General features: G+C 48.6%; 7 protein-coding genes across 7 annotated transcripts; 2 read left to right on the top strand and 5 right to left on the bottom strand.

Annotated features, from left to right (window-relative positions):
• Nucleotides 1–1,613: 1,613 nt before the first annotated feature.
• LTR64_001181 (uncharacterized protein) lies at nucleotides 1,614–2,874 on the bottom strand (the record flags this gene model as incomplete). The annotated part of the gene is made up of 5 exons (XM_064895562.1): nucleotides 1,614–2,329; nucleotides 2,424–2,467; nucleotides 2,525–2,578; nucleotides 2,632–2,752; nucleotides 2,808–2,874. 5 exons carry the CDS (start codon nucleotides 2,872–2,874, stop codon nucleotides 1,614–1,616), a joined length of 1,002 nt encoding a protein of 333 aa, XP_064758249.1.
• A 2,327-nt stretch (nucleotides 2,875–5,201) lies between these two features.
• Nucleotides 5,202–6,396, bottom strand: LTR64_001180 (uncharacterized protein; the record flags this gene model as incomplete). The annotated part of the gene is made up of 2 exons (XM_064895561.1): nucleotides 5,202–5,284; nucleotides 5,448–6,396. The coding sequence occupies 2 exons, from the start codon at nucleotides 6,394–6,396 to the stop codon at nucleotides 5,202–5,204; spliced, it is 1,032 nt and encodes a 343-aa protein (XP_064758248.1).
• Nucleotides 6,397–8,149: 1,753 nt separating this feature from the next.
• LTR64_001179 (uncharacterized protein) lies at nucleotides 8,150–8,422 on the bottom strand (the record flags this gene model as incomplete). The annotated part of the gene is made up of 1 exon (XM_064895560.1): nucleotides 8,150–8,422. One exon carries the CDS (start codon nucleotides 8,420–8,422, stop codon nucleotides 8,150–8,152), a length of 273 nt encoding a protein of 90 aa, XP_064758247.1.
• A 711-nt stretch (nucleotides 8,423–9,133) lies between these two features.
• On the bottom strand, nucleotides 9,134–11,173 carry NOG1 (Nucleolar GTP-binding protein 1; the record flags this gene model as incomplete). The annotated part of the gene is made up of 2 exons (XM_064895559.1): nucleotides 9,134–11,101; nucleotides 11,153–11,173. 2 exons carry the CDS (start codon nucleotides 11,171–11,173, stop codon nucleotides 9,134–9,136), a joined length of 1,989 nt encoding a protein of 662 aa, XP_064758246.1.
• Nucleotides 11,174–11,736: 563 nt separating this feature from the next.
• Nucleotides 11,737–13,074, top strand: LTR64_001177 (uncharacterized protein; the record flags this gene model as incomplete). Its single annotated transcript, XM_064895558.1, has 1 exon — nucleotides 11,737–13,074. The coding sequence occupies one exon, from the start codon at nucleotides 11,737–11,739 to the stop codon at nucleotides 13,072–13,074; it is 1,338 nt and encodes a 445-aa protein (XP_064758245.1).
• Nucleotides 13,075–13,125: 51 nt separating this feature from the next.
• Nucleotides 13,126–15,033, bottom strand: URA9 (Dihydroorotate dehydrogenase (quinone), mitochondrial; the record flags this gene model as incomplete). The annotated part of the gene is made up of 1 exon (XM_064895557.1): nucleotides 13,126–15,033. The coding sequence occupies one exon, from the start codon at nucleotides 15,031–15,033 to the stop codon at nucleotides 13,126–13,128; it is 1,908 nt and encodes a 635-aa protein (XP_064758244.1).
• Nucleotides 15,034–17,475: 2,442 nt separating this feature from the next.
• On the top strand, nucleotides 17,476–17,709 carry LTR64_001175 (uncharacterized protein; the record flags this gene model as incomplete). Its single annotated transcript, XM_064895556.1, has 1 exon — nucleotides 17,476–17,709. The coding sequence occupies one exon, from the start codon at nucleotides 17,476–17,478 to the stop codon at nucleotides 17,707–17,709; it is 234 nt and encodes a 77-aa protein (XP_064758243.1).
• Nucleotides 17,710–17,740: the final 31 nt, after the last annotated feature.

The following is a 17,740-nucleotide window of genomic DNA, read 5'->3' as shown; positions in this document are numbered from 1 at the left end:
CCACACGATATCATCTCGCGAAATAAGCGAGTACAATTCGTCCTCGACCTCAGCCAATGTTTCACGACATTTACGACTTACGAGGTCGCCATACTTCTCGCAGCCATTTTACATGGTAGCCAATACTCCGTGTGCATAGAGGTCTCAGCCGCTTTTTTCTTTCACTTCACTTCTGACATGTGAAGATGGGTAATCAAGCTAGGATGTGGCATTTATCACATGGGAAGAAGCCAATGATATGTTGAATTTGACAGCCTTGTGCTACTAGGGTTGAAGAGTGCTTTAGCTTGATGCGTGTGTAGTATGCTGGTCAAGCATGGTAGAACGAGGAAATTCTTTCAGCCTTTCAAGTTGATTTTGTGTAATAGTTGTAGGCAGCAGTTCTGCCTCTTCTTCTTCTTGCTTTGTTTCCCTTCAGGTCTCCAGCACGACTGGACAAAGTTACACCAGCAGCAATAATGTATCGTACATACTGCCTTCTCTGTTTCGTTCTCGTGTCCTTGTTGTTCTCAAGACCATCTGAGGCGAGCAACGGCTCGATAGCACTTTATTCGGGCTCGTCATGCTCAGATCCGAACCCGATTTATGTGTGGGGAGGAGAGGATGGTCTTTGCACACAGTTAACGAATTCGTTTTGGTCTTTTAAGATGGTGACTCTGGATCCTGGCTGTACTGGTAAGTTTAATTTCAGTAGACTTGTTTCTGAGGAGTTGATGCATGTCGAGAGCCTGCTTTACCCATCCCGACTGCCTGGCACGCTCACACTTGTCAAGCACACTTTAGATGGGAGAAATCGAGGTGTATACTGATGTTTGTTTTGTGTATAGTAACAGTATACGCAAGAGATAACCAGTACTGCGGCCTTGGTCGCAGTTTCGACATCTTCCTTGACAGCTGCGTTGGTAATGATACCAGCATAAACCAGTTCAGCGTCGATTGCCCCTCGAGAGACGTGCCTGCTCCTTCTGCGGACTCAACCACATCATCCATGCCAAGTTCGACCTCATCATCTATCGCAAACTCAACTGCATCATCCGTACCGAGTTCATCCACAACAACCAACGACAATCCTGGTCTCTCAACTGCCACAAAAATCGGCTTTGGAATTTGTATACCCGTCGCTGTCTCGTTGGGCGGGCTGCTCGCATGGTATATCTTCAAGAAACGGTATGCCAAAAATAAGTTGCACCAGTCTCCTGCGGCTATTGAAGCCCAAGGAGTAGGTTCACGGCCAGAGATGGAGGCGAAGAGTGGTCCGAGATATGAAGTGGAAAATCGCGTAAAGGTCCATGAGCTTGGAGGAGAATGGGATGGGCAGGGGACGCCTACAACTTCGACTCTTTGTCCTTCCGGAAGTGATGGCACCCGCCGAGAAGGTGAAATAGAGCCCTCGAGAAATACTGCCGTATAGTATTGAAGGCTATGGTGCATCACACGATGGAGGCTGCATCAATTGGTCGCTCAATGTCTCGGGCCGCGATGAAGCTGTGAACGTGGGATTTGGATATTGTTCTCCACTTGCGCTAGCTTGAATCTTTGGATATTACTGTCTGTTCTGCACGCTATTCTGCATCTTTGTCCTTGTTACGACACAACGACACTTCTGACGTGGTTCATCGCTCGTCCGATGCCCAGCGCAATTTGACATTGGACCTGTTCTGAAAAGCAATATCCATGATCCTGGACAGCGCGCTCAGTGGCAGATTCTCCATTTCTAAAACTGTTTTACCCTGGTTAGGTGGTATTGATGGTGATGGGAAATATGAGCCTTGGAATTCTGGTTGGATATTGTGATAACATATGTCCGAGGGAGGCAACGCTCCAACATCAGACGAATCGTACAAAGATGTCATATCCACGAGTATTGACTGGTTGTCTGGCGAAAATGCTTCTGTTGGAGAAGGTAGTTGGTCAGGAGCATGAAAGTGGTGATGGTCGCAGGGCCGATGGCCTTGCATGTATGCCGCATGTGAAGGGAAACGAGCGTTCATAGCTTGTGGATAAAATATTGATGAATCATCTGTCATCGTCATGTCCGTGATTCTAGGAGGGCTGTCTTCCTGGATCGCAACCTGGGATGCTGCAGCATTGCAATAATCTGACGTTGCTATCCAAAGGGCACTGTCGACTTCCTGGTCGTAGAAAGAGTTCTCATTTAGTCTGAAAGCTATCGTATCGTCTTCCGTCAAATCTGCAGGGTCCTCGGAATCTTCAGAATTGTTGCCTGTACCCGGCGTGGTACTGAGGGAATAATCTTCGAAACTTGCGCCTTCTGTGAAGTCGGCTTTTTGCTCATCGCTGAGGCCATGAACCCATCTTTTGGCGCATTCTATGCATAGATATTGATTAGCTATGAACCATACTTGCGGGATATTGCCAGCAATCATGTATGAGGCACGAGGAGCTCAACAAGAAGCACTTACGATCAGCATGACGAGTTGCGACATATTCAGCGATTTTGGTCCAGCTATGATCACATCTCAGCACTGACCATCAGAAAGCCGATGTGGTTGCCAAAACTTACCGAAGCCCAAAAAGCTTCGTTGCTTGAAGTAGACGGGAGTTTTCTTCGGCACTCCTTGATCTCATGTTAGCTTTCGAGAACCACTTCTTCCCGGCTTGAGCTCATACCATGCACCACGATTGACCACCTTGGATATCTTGCTCCATCTTTTCCGACAGTCCTTGTTCGTTCTGTCCTCTAGCTGCCTGGCTATGCGGTTCCAGTCCTTCACGGCGCCACCAGTAGTGACTACGCATTCGACTCAGCTCTAAGCTCGTAGATCAACTTGTCGGCCAGTATTTACCTTGTGTGTTCGCAGCTTGCCTCAAGACTTGATCTTCTTCAATTGTCCACAGCTTCCTCGCTCTCATCCTTGAAGCTATATTGATGCTATCCCTCTCCGAATATATCTCTTCGTACAAAGTCGGCTGACCAAGAGAGCCGAGGTCGTCAAATGAATCAAACTGGAAAAGGTTTCCTGACCTCAACAAATTTTGGTCGACGACATATATTTAGCATGTCTTCGGGTCGTCCGCATACCATCAGCCAACTTATACTCTGTAGATATAGGGCCATAGTCACTTCGCCCCGATAGGTGCAACATCAACAAGAGCATGTAAATAGCGTAGAGTGATACAAGTCGTTCGTAGATACGTACCTGAGTTTGGGGTCGCCGCAAGTGCTCACCAGTTCTTGTGTATTAAAGCAGGAAGGCACTCCAGATATCATCTGTAACGAGAGCGGTAAATCGGAATCCTTGGTGTAAGTCGAGGTAGCACACAGCGGCCGTCACCGTACCTGCCGCATCTTGTGCTGTGCCCCAAGGGTTTCAAGATCATGCCAAGAGCCATCACTACCTTGTAAATTCTCTTTCTATGGCAAGCTAGCCTCCTTGTCAGGCGACTGCCGTGTGCCTTGCTCGATCATTGACCGCCTTACCTTCTGCGCAGTGCCTGGCAGTCCCTAGTATCAACACATGTCATGTATAGATGCGCATGGCACGAAGGAGGTAGACTGCTTTCTGATAGAAAGTCATATCAGGAATACCTTAATGCACTTGAAGTGCTTGTTTGTAAAGTATGTAGAGCTCGGACGAGTTTTCAAGCCGTTCTCGAAAATGCCTTTTTTGGCTGAACTGCGGGCAATTCACCAACTAGTATGAGACTCAACGTGATATCCAAGCATAGGTGCATGTTACCATAATGCGCATGGAACGTGTAGGGGTAGTAACCTGGCAGCCTTTCTTTGCTCAGATATGGTAAAGACGTTCCTACCCCAATGCTGAACCTCTCAAGGTAGTACTCAGATGTAATTATCGCTCTTGGCATAAGCATCGTTCACCCTTGACATTGTGCCTGCAGATATGCCTCGCCAGCTATTCAGGTGCGATTTGATCATGACGAGGTAGAGCCCGTATTTGTGAAGCTGCAGGAACGAGCGGTGTCCGAGGCGTGTCAAGACGTGTCGAACTTCGAAGTTTGACACCCCGAGACACATGCAGATGCTGTCAATGTTGTAAGCTGAGTATAGCTATGATTCATGGTGTCTGAGATTGTTCCGCTGTCATTTCACGTGCATACTTGACGCGCCAACGTGAGCACAATTATTCCTTGCACATGCACTTCGACATAATCACGGACGAGACAGATGGTTCGCTGTGAATAACACGAGCAGCGTGATGCTGACGCGTTCTATTTCCGTGGTCGTGCATGGTTGCCTCGTAGCTATGCGATCAAAGTAAGTCGTTGCATTGTGAGCTATTTCTGTAAAGGGAACGCGATTGGTAACATTCTGCAAAAGCTGCTCGTAACCTGAAAACAGGCTGAAAACGTTACGATCGAGTTTGGTCGGCGAGGGCCAGACGATCGTCAGATTCGAGTTGGGTCGAAATAGCTTAGCGCTCCGTGGTGCTGATCATTCAGCCATGGTGTTGGGCTTGGCAGTAGGGCCAGGTTGCGAACGTTATAGCAAGACACTAAGTCGATAATCGGCCTTTATGCTAATCACACTTAAACCCCTTTTCTACGAGGACATTTACGTGTGTACAAGGAGAAGTGGTCTGTCTTATCTGTGCTTGGGAATATTGTCGAGCTCAAGAACGTGGCTATGACGGGAAGTGTATACTAGCTCGAGGTAACTGGTTCAATAAAAGCCAGAAGACGCTGAAGACTTTCTATAGCCAGAAATTAGAATATGTACATGAAACATCATCAAAATCAATATCGGCACGCCACAGAGCTTGTCCTCGACACCTCACTTAACGTGATTATTTCATGCGAATACACCCAGTGAACGCTAAACCTTAGTCAAAAAGAGGCTGCCTTTTGTTCCCAAAGCAGGCAGTCATGGGATCTTGGTTTAACTTTACCGCCAGTCTCGATGACTGTCATTGAACGTGTATTGGTTCCTTCCGCTCGTGCGTATGATACGTGTTTGGTATCTTTGTAACAAATTGAGCTCAGTGCCCAGTTGTGCTTCTAAGCTAGTTTGCACGTCCAATGTCAATGACTAGTAGGAGGTGGACCAAAGTACATTGGAGGAGACGCAGATATTTGTACAGCTGGCCGAGGAGGGTTGTAGCTTGCAGCGAAGTATGATTGATGTGGAGATGTATATGCTATGGTTGGTGGCGCTATCGAAGGTGGTGGACCTGGTGGTAGAAAGTAGTACTGCGAGTTTCCCGAGTCTGCAAGGTTGTTCACATATACAGCAGGTATTGGGCTGTACTGCTGTTCTGAATGTGAGGCCTGAAAATAGCAAGCATCCGGGCCAACTGAGTGCCTATTGTTCATGGAAGGTGGAGAAAGAGGTGTCAAAAGACCTGTAGCAGTAGGTACAGCGTGAGGGAAATAGCTGCTCGACGAACTTGAAGCCCTTCCGTGGTCAGTCGGCGTTGGGCTTGAACTGAATGAGCATGGTGTAGGTGGCAGTGTTACAAACTGACCAGCAGGATACACTGCATTGGCTGTCACAAACGTCGCTGAAGGGTAGTTCCCAATCGGAGGTGCTGGAGGGAAATAGCTTGCATGTGGTTCTGCTGGTGCTGGTCGAGTATCGCCATGTTCACTGGGCTGACACATCTTGTTTGCGCGTGGTGGAAGTGGCGGCAGATAGATCGTGGTAGTATCTGTTGGCTTTCCCATATCGTTTGCAAAAAACACTGGGTTTGGAGCATATGGTGGAGCAGGAGTCACCCCACGTGGTATTTCTGCTTCTGGTGCTGATACATTGAGGCCTTTGAACTGAGATTGAAGGTCATCATCCATCGAACCATCGACGTAAGAAGAAGGGGTGTAAGAAGACGGTCGGGGCGGTTTCTCCGGTGGTTGCAACTCGACGGCGGAAGGAGCATACTGGGTGGCTGTTTCTTTGACCTGTGATGGTACCTTCCGCGCTGTCTTGGCAGCTTCTTGTGTCTTCTTGTTCTTCATATGCTCCTCTTCACCAGCCATGACAGCCGCATCAAGGGCAAGGTGAGTGGTCACCTTTACTGCCAGCTCGTTCTCAGCAATAGTGGTAAAGGCGTGCTCGGTTGCTTGCGTGGTGATGACATCAGCAGCGAAGGCTCCAACACCAAGGGTCACGATGCCTACAGTGCCAGAGACACAGATAGGCGCGAAGACGTCTCGCTTCCTTGTATTGTGCAAGGCACCTCTTTGGCCGAGATGCCTGTCGATGATCTCTCTCTTCTTCCGTGCATTATGGATGCTCATTGACGCAAGGCCAACACCAATGGAAGAAACTCCTAGGGTGAATGGCATAGCGAGACCACTGACTGCTGTAGATGTAGCTGAACCTGAGATAAGACGTGTGTAGTGTTCCCACTCGCGTTGCAGTTCTTCAGCAGACATGGCTGCGCATTTGGCATCATATTTGACGAAATCGAAGGGCATCTTTGTGGCTTACCTCGAGCTATGGTCGTAGAGACTGAAGAAGAAAGAGAACCTCCATTGAGATATATCCTTCGTATGGTTCTCATCAGGCTGACTTTGCTCATGAGAAGGTCTGGACTGCATGCTGTTCACACGTGCTTGTCGACACCACCAGCATGCAGACGCCACCATCCTGAACAAGCGAGATGGCGTTCATTCGCGCATTGATGAAACAAGGCTGATAGAAAATCCTATTTTTATGGTGGGCTGACAGGAGGCATATAGCTTATATTGGAAGGTGCATTCCAGTTGGTGTCTCTATTCTTGACTAACCTCGCTAAACCCATGTAAAGTTAACGCAAACTAACGCATGGGTCAAGCACGAGGGAATGCAAGTGGAAGCTGACAGAAGCCAGTATGTGCAGACGCGAATAAGGCTAAACGTGCAAGTCAGAAGAAGCAATACGAAGAAGCCTGGCGTTGAGCCGTTCCAGGCGGGGTCGTGCTTAGCTGCTGCTAAGGTGGAGCTCTAATTATTCCACGTGTGGCTACTGAACGCGTTCCTTACGCGTCTCATAGAGGTACATTGTGTATCAGCATGTCAGCAGTGTTGTCCGAAAACACTTCTAAGTATTCACGTACTAGCAGGATCTTGTATAGGCATCTACCAAAAAGGCGAGCATGCTGACCGATCGCAAGTCCTCGACGATCACCATGAGAGAATAAGCAGTTCAGAATCGTGCTTCACTTCCGCGACCTCTTTCACCTTTCACATCAGTACACAATGTCCCTTTGGGTTTCTAATCGAATGGGTCTGCTCAAGCAAGTATTAGACGCAAGAGATGAGGATTCAGTCATCCGAGGTAAATAATCTGCAGGTATTGGATTGCTGAAACGCATGCAAGATCTTGCAACAGAATGAGCCTGCGAGAAGAGCCTCTGTTTGCTTTTGAGATAGTGCGAGTCTATGTCTGATTCCGAGATATGGCTACATAGAGGACTTCGTGAGGATCAGGCCCTCCAAGTACATTATATGCTGCGCAATGATGGCTACACCGAAGGAACGAGTTATGCACCGAGCTATTGCAGAGCAGAAGACCTGGATACACGGGAAGAGGCACTGTTCATACAGGGTCCTGTTGAACAATGATTGGCGCTGAGGACAACACGTCTGACGTGCAAAAGCATTATCTTCTGTTAGCACAACGACTTCTTTCTGGCCCTGATCACAATGCAGTCGTTGTTCGCTGCTTTCTTTTGTGGTTAATACACTATAAGATAGAGCTCTGCCCTCGACTACCATCGACATGTTCCAGAACACTAACATACAACTTACTATAACTTAGAACTTGCAACGCACAACTTACAATTTACTACAACTTACAGATTACGGCATACAATCATCTGACTACACGCGAGATTCACGCAAATAAGAACCAGATAACACCACTACCGCAAAGTCACCAATACACTTATCCATATATTGATATGTCTCGACACGGCCATTGCTGCCATTGCCCCGGCGCAATGTCGAGCTTATTCGACATGCCAAGCTTGTTCGATATGCCAATGGGATTTCCTTCGATATCAGTCGATATCCGCATGCCCTCAATGCCCGATTTTCCGAGCTTCGGTCAGTACGAGTATCGTTCCCGGTGCAGCCGTTGTGGGGACTATAGCTCGGGCGGCGGTGTATCACGGCCCCGATCGAGCAGCACATCTCACCATCAGTCGTCTCGTCGTGACCGAGACTCTGGATACATTGACAATGCCTCTAGTGCTTCCAGTTATCGGTCCCGTCGTGACCGAGACTATCCAGCTCTTGATCGGGACGACCGTCACCATGGCCATTCTCGACGGTCTGAAAGTCGAGATCGCTCACATCGTACAGATAGGGATGGGCGATTATTAGAGGCTGCTCGGCCATCGTCGAGGCGGCCAAGCAGCAGTAGGTCTCGTTCGGAGTCTCGACTTGATATGTTCTCACGACTGCAGTCGGAGAGGCGAGATGACAGTCGACCGCGAGCTCACAGCCGGCGAGACCCATCGCCGAGTCTACTGCGCACCAGCAGCAGTCGTCGGTCTGATACCCAGCATGGGCGATATCCAGACGATCGTCGGGACCCAGGTAGGTCACGACGGGATAGTGACGTTTCGAGGTCGCGCGACCATCGAGAGCAGGCTCCAGAGCCTTATCGGTCACGCCAGCAGAGTAATGATCGATGGTAAGTCCTATCGAGGTTGGCAAGATTGATCTAACAGGTAGGTGGTTCTCAAATATCTACAGGCTTTATAGTACAGAAAGACGTATTCATCATCTCTACTTGGTCTTTAATTTATTATGTTTGTCTCTTTAAATTCGATAGATACTTTTCTCGTTTCGCTTTTCGTAAACTGCCTCGAGCTCTACACGTAATCGTACTATAAAGCTTCGACTGCACCACGCCAAGAGAAAAGTCATTGCACAAACCTGGTATAACGGCACCCAGCCCCTTGTCTAAACTGCTGAAGAGGTACAGGGTTTTACTTTTGCAGTTTTGCCATCAAGATTGCTATAAATACGAGGAGTAGCCAGAAGGCTCTGCCTGTTATCATCGGTATCGTAACGCATCTATACGCCTTTTCACCACAAACTCTAACGGAATAGAAATCTCTTCATGCTTGACCCAGACAAGAAGCCCCATGCTTCGCGCGCCATGAAACACCACTGAGTACTCGACAATCTTGTAGACAATTTCCACGCCTCGAAATGCTCCATTTATCTGCTTCTTGTCTTGCCCATACCTCTCTTGCCGGCAAGCAAATGCTTTGGCAAGCTGGCTGTTTCGTGCCTATCAGCCTCACCTTGCCTAGCCATTCTGTTCATCTTCCTCTGACTGAGCTTGGCCATTCTCTCCACCTTCTCCTCAGTGATAGGATCCGCAATACCAGTAGCTGTTGTCTTCGTAATACCATCAGTCAATCTATTCGTCTTAGGTGCTCGGGAGACAGATCGTGCTCGGGCAGATGGGGTGTCGATGTCCATAGCTGATCCAGCATTCGACCTCGACTCAGCAGGCGCGTTTCGGATCTGTGCCCGTGCTCTATCAACTGGTGCTGAGCCATCAAGACCGATCTTGTTGAAGTGAGCCGCCATCTGTGATGTCGTTCTGGCTTTCTTCGAACGTGGGATTTGTGCCTTGTTCTTCAGCGACCTCTTGGTACGAGCTTCGCTCATCATTAGTGCTCGTTTGTCTCGAATCATGTCTGCTCGCATTCTGATATCGGCGTCTTCCTCATCTTCCATACTTTCGGACTCGTCGTAGTATCCTTCTCCTTCCAGACGCTCTTCCTCGGCCTCGAGAGCTGCTAGTTTCTCTTCAATATCGGGATCCACAAAGTCTGCCACGTTTCTGCCATTGAAAAATTCGGGTACCTTGTCATGGTTCCAGTCTGAATCTCCAAGATCGTACCATTTCTTGAGATCGACGTTGTAGACACCCGCACCGCCTTCTTCTTCTTCGATGTCGCGTTCGAGCTTTCTTCGTTCTGGGTCATTCTTATCAATTCTCTTGTGGGTGCCATTCAAAACTGCTTCTGGGATATACGTTTCGCTGTGCGATCCCGCAAGCGGTCTCGCCACATGAATTCGAGCAAGAAGATCACCAAGTCGTCCGGTTGGAGCATCTCCAAGTGCAGGTTGTGAGGCCTGGCCAGCCTTGAGTTTGGATGCGACGCGTTCTTCGATCAAACGATCACAGACTATGTTTTTGACATTCTGAACACCCTCATTCGTTATGCAAGACAATTGGAGCAGTTCTGTATTGGAATTTTGGGTGACTAGATCTGACAGTTGTTTCTGCAGATCTTCTGACAAGTCTTCCGGCTTGGTCACATCGGTCTTGTTTACCACGAGGAAGACCAATTTGTTTGCAAACAGCGGTCGTATCGAGGAGAACAGACCAATCTGGGCCTCGACGGAGTACCCACACTGTTCTGATAGATCCATGAAGTATAATACAGCCGACCGAAGATGTGCAATAGCAGTAATCGACTGCATTTCGATTGTGTTCATCTCTTCTAGTGGGTGGTCCAAAATACCAGGAGTATCAACTGCTTGAAACCTTAGATATTTATAGTCAAAGTGGCCCACAAAGAGGGATTTTGTGGTGAAAGCATATGGCTGCACATCGACATCGGCTCTTGTAATCTGTTTCAAAAAGCTTGACTTGCCAACATTGGGATAGCCGCAGATCAACAGCGTTCTCGTGTTGGGGTCGATGCTCGGTAATCTACCCAGATGCTGTCGTACTTGTTCGAGGTAAACCAAGGGATCTCGTAGTCTCCTACATATTGTGGCCATACGACCTAGAGCGGCTTTCTTCAAGTTCTTGCATTGAAATAGTGACTGCGCATACTTGAGCAGTCGTACATAGTCTCTTGACACAGTCTCTATCAATCTCTTTGCAGTCGACAATGTTCCTAGGGCTATTCTGAAGTGGTCGGCATCGTAAAGTGTGTTCATAAGATCTTTGTGAAACGGGTGGATGTCCTGCAATCGAGGGAAGCCATCTAGGATAGCCTGGAATTTCTCTGCGAATGTCTCTGCCGTGTATTTGACTTTTCTTGTGTAAAAAGCTCTTATTCTCGAGATTTTGAAGCCGGCTCTGATCTGGGTAGGTAGTCGCCTCTGTGTACGACTAAGCACAATATCGATAAATTCTTGCGACGTTGGCACAGGCGCAATCTGACTGCACGTTAGTTCGTGCTCTGTAGCAGAATTTCCAGTCTATCTCACCTCTTTCCACGTCGTCTTCATCGTGACTTAGTGCTCTGGAAATCACTACGACAATAGCTATACAAAACCCTTGAGCAAAGACTTTGAACGGCGAAGACCCAAGTGATTCCTCAGGCCCACACCTTAATTTTTTTGGTTTCTTAGAGCCGAACATTCGTTATCTCAACATCACGTGCGATAAGGGTGGAATCCCGCTCCGTAGGCCACCAAGGCCACAACTGGCACAGTCCTCCTTTCTTTTCAACTTTGCTTGGCTTTCCATGTGAGACTTTGTTTGGGGCTCTTATGTTGATGGTTGTCAGTCTTCAAAATTGTCAGGCTACATACACATGCAAGTCGTTGTCTTGGCTCCTATGCAGGCTCGTTTATCATGTCGGAATCAGACGCCGCTTGTGACGTTGTTGTGACGCTGAAAACCCTGCTCCTTCCAATGCTTTACTTTTTGTGCCTGGTCTGGATTGCTATAAGCAACACGTGTAGATGACGCGGCACATACTCAATTAAATGGACTTACTTGAAGCCTGTTCGAGGATAATTTGTTTACTCATCTGCTCACTCGTGCTTCCACTAACACTCTAGCAAAGATGCCAATAAATTCCTCACACGTGCCAGATGGTCACCGCGTACAGCGACCAGGTCTTTGGCTACCCGAAGACCACCGAGCTCACCAGAAATGGCTCCAAGACACAGTCAACCACGTTGACGAGAACCCTAAGGATTTTCACCCAGCTGTTCGTGAGCTGGAAGAGCTGATCGAAAACAATTCCCGAATCCACATGCTTGCTCAAGGCATGTTCGACGAGATCCCAGACAAACACCCCTATAACAAGGATCCTTCGGGCAAGATGAGCATTCGTGGTTGCAAGCATATGCTAGCCATTCTCAACCATCTGATTACCACTTCGCCTGGCTGGAGCAAGCAGTCTGAGAACGTTGGCTTGGTCGGTCTGCCAATCTATGCTCTCTTCGACTGGCCAATGGGCACGACTTTTGGCTTCTCATTCTTCCTCGATCCGCAAGTCAACGGTCTTTTGAAGAAGATCTTGAACGTCTGGGGCGAATACCTCAAATCCGAGGACTCGAGGGAGCCTTCTTTATCAGACAAGTTCGGCTGGTTTACTGATTCGGGACGCAAGGATCTTGCAACTGTCGCCAATCTAGGTGAAGAGTCCGACAAAGCACTTCCTTTCGAGCAGATGTTTCAATGTGACCCCTCCAAGCCTTACCATGGCTACAAATCCTGGGACGACTTTTTCACGCGCGAGTTCCATTGGGATAAGAGACCTGTTGCAGAGCCTGAGAACCAGAACGTCATCGCGAATGCCTGTGAAAGTACAGCTTATCGAGTAGCTCGCGACGTCAAAGCTCGAGACAAGTTCTGGCTCAAAGGCATGCCGTATTCCGTCAAAGACATCCTACAGAACGACCCGAACTACGAACAATTCGTCGGCGGCACGATATATCAGGCCTTTCTCAGCGCATTGAGCTACCATCGCTGGCACACTCCTGTAGACGGCACGGTGAAGAAGATAACACATGTCGAAGGAACATACTATTCTGAACCATTGTTCGAGGACTTCGGTCGTCACCCAGAACACGCGAATGAGGAAGGTGAGACGGAGTCTCAAGGGTACCTGACTGCTGCGGCGGCACGCGCACTAGTATTCATTGAGGCGGACAACCCAAAGATCGGACTGATGTGTGTTGTCCTTATTGGCATGAGCGAGGTAAGCAGTAACGATGTCACAGTGAAAGAAGGCCAGAAGATCAAGAAAGGCGAACAACTTGGCATGTTCCATTTTGGCGGCTCAACTCACTGCTTGATGTTCAGGAAGGGTGTTAAGGTTAGTGGTTTCCCTGAGCCTGGCAAGGTCAAGCACAACATTCCAGTCAGAAGCAAGGTAGCTATTGTGGAAGACTGATGAGCTTGTGTTTTAATATGCACGCGATATTTCAATACAGGGAACAACACGTTAGGCAGATTTGATCTCCCTAGGAGTGGCTCCTCGCCTTTCTTCCTTCTTACTCTTCAACTCATACCTCATCTCGTCCTTGATCCTCGAAATGGTTCCTACACCTCCATACACGAGAGCAGTATAGACCATCGCTACACTCGCGCCAGCGTTCAAGATCTCGAGTGCCTGTTTACCGTTCGTGATACCACCAGTCGCAAAGATGACCTTTGGCTGATCTCGACGACCAGTATCAGGTGCACGCTTATCTTGCGCTCCTACGCTTTGTTTTGTCTCTTGTCGTGCTTTCTTCGCCTCCTCCTGCTCTTTCCTTATCTGCTCTCTCTTCTCCTCAGCCCGCTCGTTGTCTTTCTTCGACTGCTCAGACTCGGGACCATCAGGACTGGACCGTAGTTTGTCTTGTTCAGGTCGTGACTTGTCGTAGAATCTAGCTGTGGGAAGGTTGATCAACGGCAACTTCTCGGATTCGGCCTTTTCCGAGAGGTTTTGTAGAGGAATGGATTCTGTTTGGATTGAGTCCGTCACTGCGTCTCCGTGTGGTCCGGCCTTTGCGGGTGCTTCTGCCAGATCCTTTTGCATTTGCTCCTTCAGTGAACTGACTGCACCGCCTGATCGGGAAGGTGTACTGGCAGGGGCAGGGGTGTTGCCGATGTTGGGTGGTGGGCTGTCGCCAAGTGAACTTTTGTATTTCTTGACCATTGACAATGTCTTCTCAAATAGGTGTGGGCCAGAAAAGCCGCCGGTTTCGAGTAGACGTTGTTCTTCTATTGGAGTGAGTGGTTTGAGATGAGGCATTGGCTCGGGACGTTGGTTTGTAGTATTTCCGACTATGACCCCGTCGACGTCGGACTCCCAGATTGCTTGACAGATACCGTTCACTTGATCGTCAGAATCCTCGTCTGGGCTGACCTTGACCATTACTGCAGGCTTGTTAGTCCTTTGAACAGAGCGTGCAGCTTTGACGACGGACGTCAAGATCTGAGTTAGTGATTCCTGGTTTTGTAGACCACACAGACCAGGAGTATTGGGGCTCGAGACATTGACGACGAGGATATCTGCATATGGTGCTAGTCGCTCAGCACAGTATGTGTAGTCTTTTGTTACAGCTTGAATATCATTTTCTGGTGTGGCCTTGTTCTTGGCTATGTTGATAGCGAGCAGCTTTCCAGGCGTAAGACTGCCAGGCGGCACACCCGCATGACCATCGAGCACTAAGATTTCGCCTTGAGCATCATGACCAAACCCGCATTTCTCAGCAAATCGTCTTACTCGGTGTCGCAACTGGTTGACCACATGATCAGCGCCCTCAGAGTTGAGTCCATATCGATTTATGAGAGCGTTTTGGGATTCTAATCGGAACACCCGAGGCTTTTGGTTACCGGACTGTGGTTGTGGTGTTGTTCCTCCAAGTTCAATGATAGCAGGACCTATAGCAAAAAGCGGGTCTGGAATTTCAGCATGCTTATCGATCCCAGCTGATGTCCCTATTGGGTTTCTCAGAACTTGTCCGAACACCTCGATCGCCAGATCACCTTGCTGGTCAGGATCGCCTCTTTCCCTGGGATGTAGACCAAACGTATATAGTTGCTTCAATGATCTGTTACCAATTTCGTGCGCTTCTTCAGGGTCTTTGTAGATGGTACGCAAAGCTGGAATCACTACCCAACGATGTACGCTTGCTCGAGTGTCTGTAACATACACAAAGATCAGGCCGAGACCCAGAAGCAAAGTCGTACCGTAAAAGAAATTGAAGACATGAGAACCCGCTGGTACGGTAGCAGGATCGGTTGAGGCATGTCGACGCGTGGTCTGAGCTGTGAACTGATGTTGTCTCCAGGTACGCCTAAAACAGGCAGAATTCCTCTGACTTGAAAGAAATTGCCTTGTCGGTTGAATGACTCGGGGCATGGTCGCCCCGAGTGGTCGGAGATGAGGTACAGGCATGTTACAGTATAACGTGCACAATTGTGAGCCACACAGATACGTTTCAGGCCATGTTTGGAAACTTCTTGCAATGCGAACATTCAGGGTCGAGTGTCTCTTTCCCGCGAAACACAAGCTACCAAAAAACCAAGTGAGGCGGCTTGATACCTCAATGAACGATCTGTACCTCAGACGACGTGATTTTCGTATGCTGGAGCAGAGTCCATGTCGTTGTAGCTGAATGTCAAGTCGTCAACATCGAGAGCTAAGCTCTACCGCTAAGCCAACAAGTACTAGTGTTCCACGTGATTCATATGCGCTTCTGTGCCTGCCGCTCTCCGAAGTCTGCTTCTTGTAGCGGCCAAGGTTTGTGCTGAAACGACTCCAGCATGACCAGTCGCGTCGCGTCGACAGAAACCTTGGAATGCTTCACTTGCACAATTTAAAGTTGTGTATGTGCCATTGGCTCTGCCGTGCATGGCTTCTGTCCACTTGTCTTGCAGCCGACGCAGGGCACGAACAGTCATCATCATGGCTCCAAACCCCATTTCTATTCTGCTGATCCTCATTCCCGCGCAGCCTTTTCCAACCTCACTATTACGCAGGATGGCAAATGCAGGCCCACTGTTCGCTGGAATTGTTCAAAATCGAGCAACGAGTGTGTAGCAGCAGGATTGTGCGAAATGTCAAAGCAAACTGTCAAGTAGCACAGACACGGATATACCGTCAATCATGACTAATATCCTGTGAACATGCTCGGACAATTTATGGTTTGTGGAGGCCGTGCTCTTTGACGTATTAAAACCACAGTTCAATTGCACAGTGAGAAAACGTGCTCCGTGGTTTAACATCCGACACCTTCCGGTGCACGTCGTACTCTTATACCAGATGCGTGCTGATGGTTCAAAAATGGAGACCTTCAAAATGACATTATTAGTAGTTCATCCCAATCATGGACTCTTGATCAGCTTATTCATGGCCCGGGCGCCTTACTTCTAACTGGTCTCTTCGCTCCTTCTATTCCTACAAGATCCTCTCATCTATTCATCGCAGCTCCCTCGTCTGCACAACACTTTAGCGTCACTATCGATCCTCGTGAAGTCGAATACAGGTCACGTTTGCTACAGAAAAGACTTCATCTCACACGACATGTCAAGTTCTTCTAGCATCTCCAGCCTTCCTGACGTGGCTGTACCTAGTATCCTGCCTGCCTACACAGAAGAGCATACAACAACGTCTCCTCATATATGGACGCGGCCCAGCCGCTTCACAACGATAACACTTCGAGAGATCACGTACGCTAGGGGCTGTCCGTGCCATCCTAGAAACGAAGACGAAGCTCAAAGGATTCATCGGCGCTCATACTCACCAGATGCAAGACCAGCTTTGTATAGCAGTCATTCAAGACCTGAAATTGTGCAACGCAATAATAGCTCGGATAGCACCGCGTCGACTAATTCAGATCGTTCGAGATCGACAAGGGCTCTAGTAGCAAGACTCTTCAGACGAAATTCGAGCATGAGCAGTTGAGAGAGCTAGTTCACGCATTGAGAGAAATGTTGTTTATTACAAGGTGTACAGGAAGGAAGAGCGCGGATCTCCTAAGCAGTTGTCGACAAAGCCTGGTACCTGCACTGGCTGTAAAAGCAGTTTCAAGGACCTCAGCAACCTATCTGGCTATCGATCTATTTAACCTTTGTTGACGGCAGAGTCATCTTCAGTATGGTTTGAAGGACATTGTCCCTTGGCTGTCAGCATCGAGACGTGGTACTAACATGACGATCTGCTACCTGCTTGGACATCACACGACTGCAAGCGCTAGCTATTATGGTTCAAATGCATAGAAGATCAACGACTATGGGAAAGGCGTTTCATGGACCCAAGTGCTTGGCAAACAGAGAGAGACAGAAGGATATTCTTCAAGGAGTTAGAAAGACAGGCGTACGGACGTGAGTTGATTGTTGGCGGTCAACATGATTCCTTCACCTCATCAAAACATGTCCTGTTAAGTAGACCTTCCAGGTTTTGAGGGCAGGTATCAGTCAGCAGTACTATTTGAATAGGAATGAAACAGCATCTTCTGCCTTTCGGGGCTATATCTGAACCACGTTCCGAACAATCTTCTTATAAGTGGGCAATAGAAACCGTAAACATTTCTAAGTACAATAGGTCAACAATTTCATTTGTCATATCGTGCGTATATTCAAGCAAGGATCGTTGGTATGCTTACCGATTGCCGTAGACAATGACGATTCAAGTTCGGGCACGGCGCAAATCCAAGCCGGCGTTGTATCACCGCAGCACAGCGCGACAACCACGTCCCTTACCACGATCTACACGTAGCTGCTTAGCATTCATCGTCCCTCACACACACAATCCTTCAGCTCAATCGTCCCAATACTCGAATCCATTTCCACGACCCGGAGCATGCCTGACACCGACCCATCCTCTAAAGCCAAGGAAGGTGACCAGAAGGCCATCCAGACCCTTCTAGGGGACCACGAGCCAGCCGGACAAGCACACTCCACCACGAACACCGACGAAGTTCCTGACCTCACAGATCCTGTGCAGATCGACAACGATCAAATCACGGGGACGACACATAGCAACAGCAAAACCAATGCTGATGCGAGCACTGCTCCTGGTGGGAATCCTGCTTGAGTGCAGGAGTCGAAAGCATTGGGGTGAACTC

Source organism: Lithohypha guttulata (assembly GCF_036872675.1).
Source record: "Lithohypha guttulata strain CCFEE 5908 chromosome Unknown scaffold_1, whole genome shotgun sequence".
In the NCBI taxonomy this organism is placed as follows: domain Eukaryota; kingdom Fungi; phylum Ascomycota; class Eurotiomycetes; order Chaetothyriales; family Trichomeriaceae; genus Lithohypha; species Lithohypha guttulata.
This window is presented reverse-complemented; position numbering and strand designations above follow the sequence as displayed.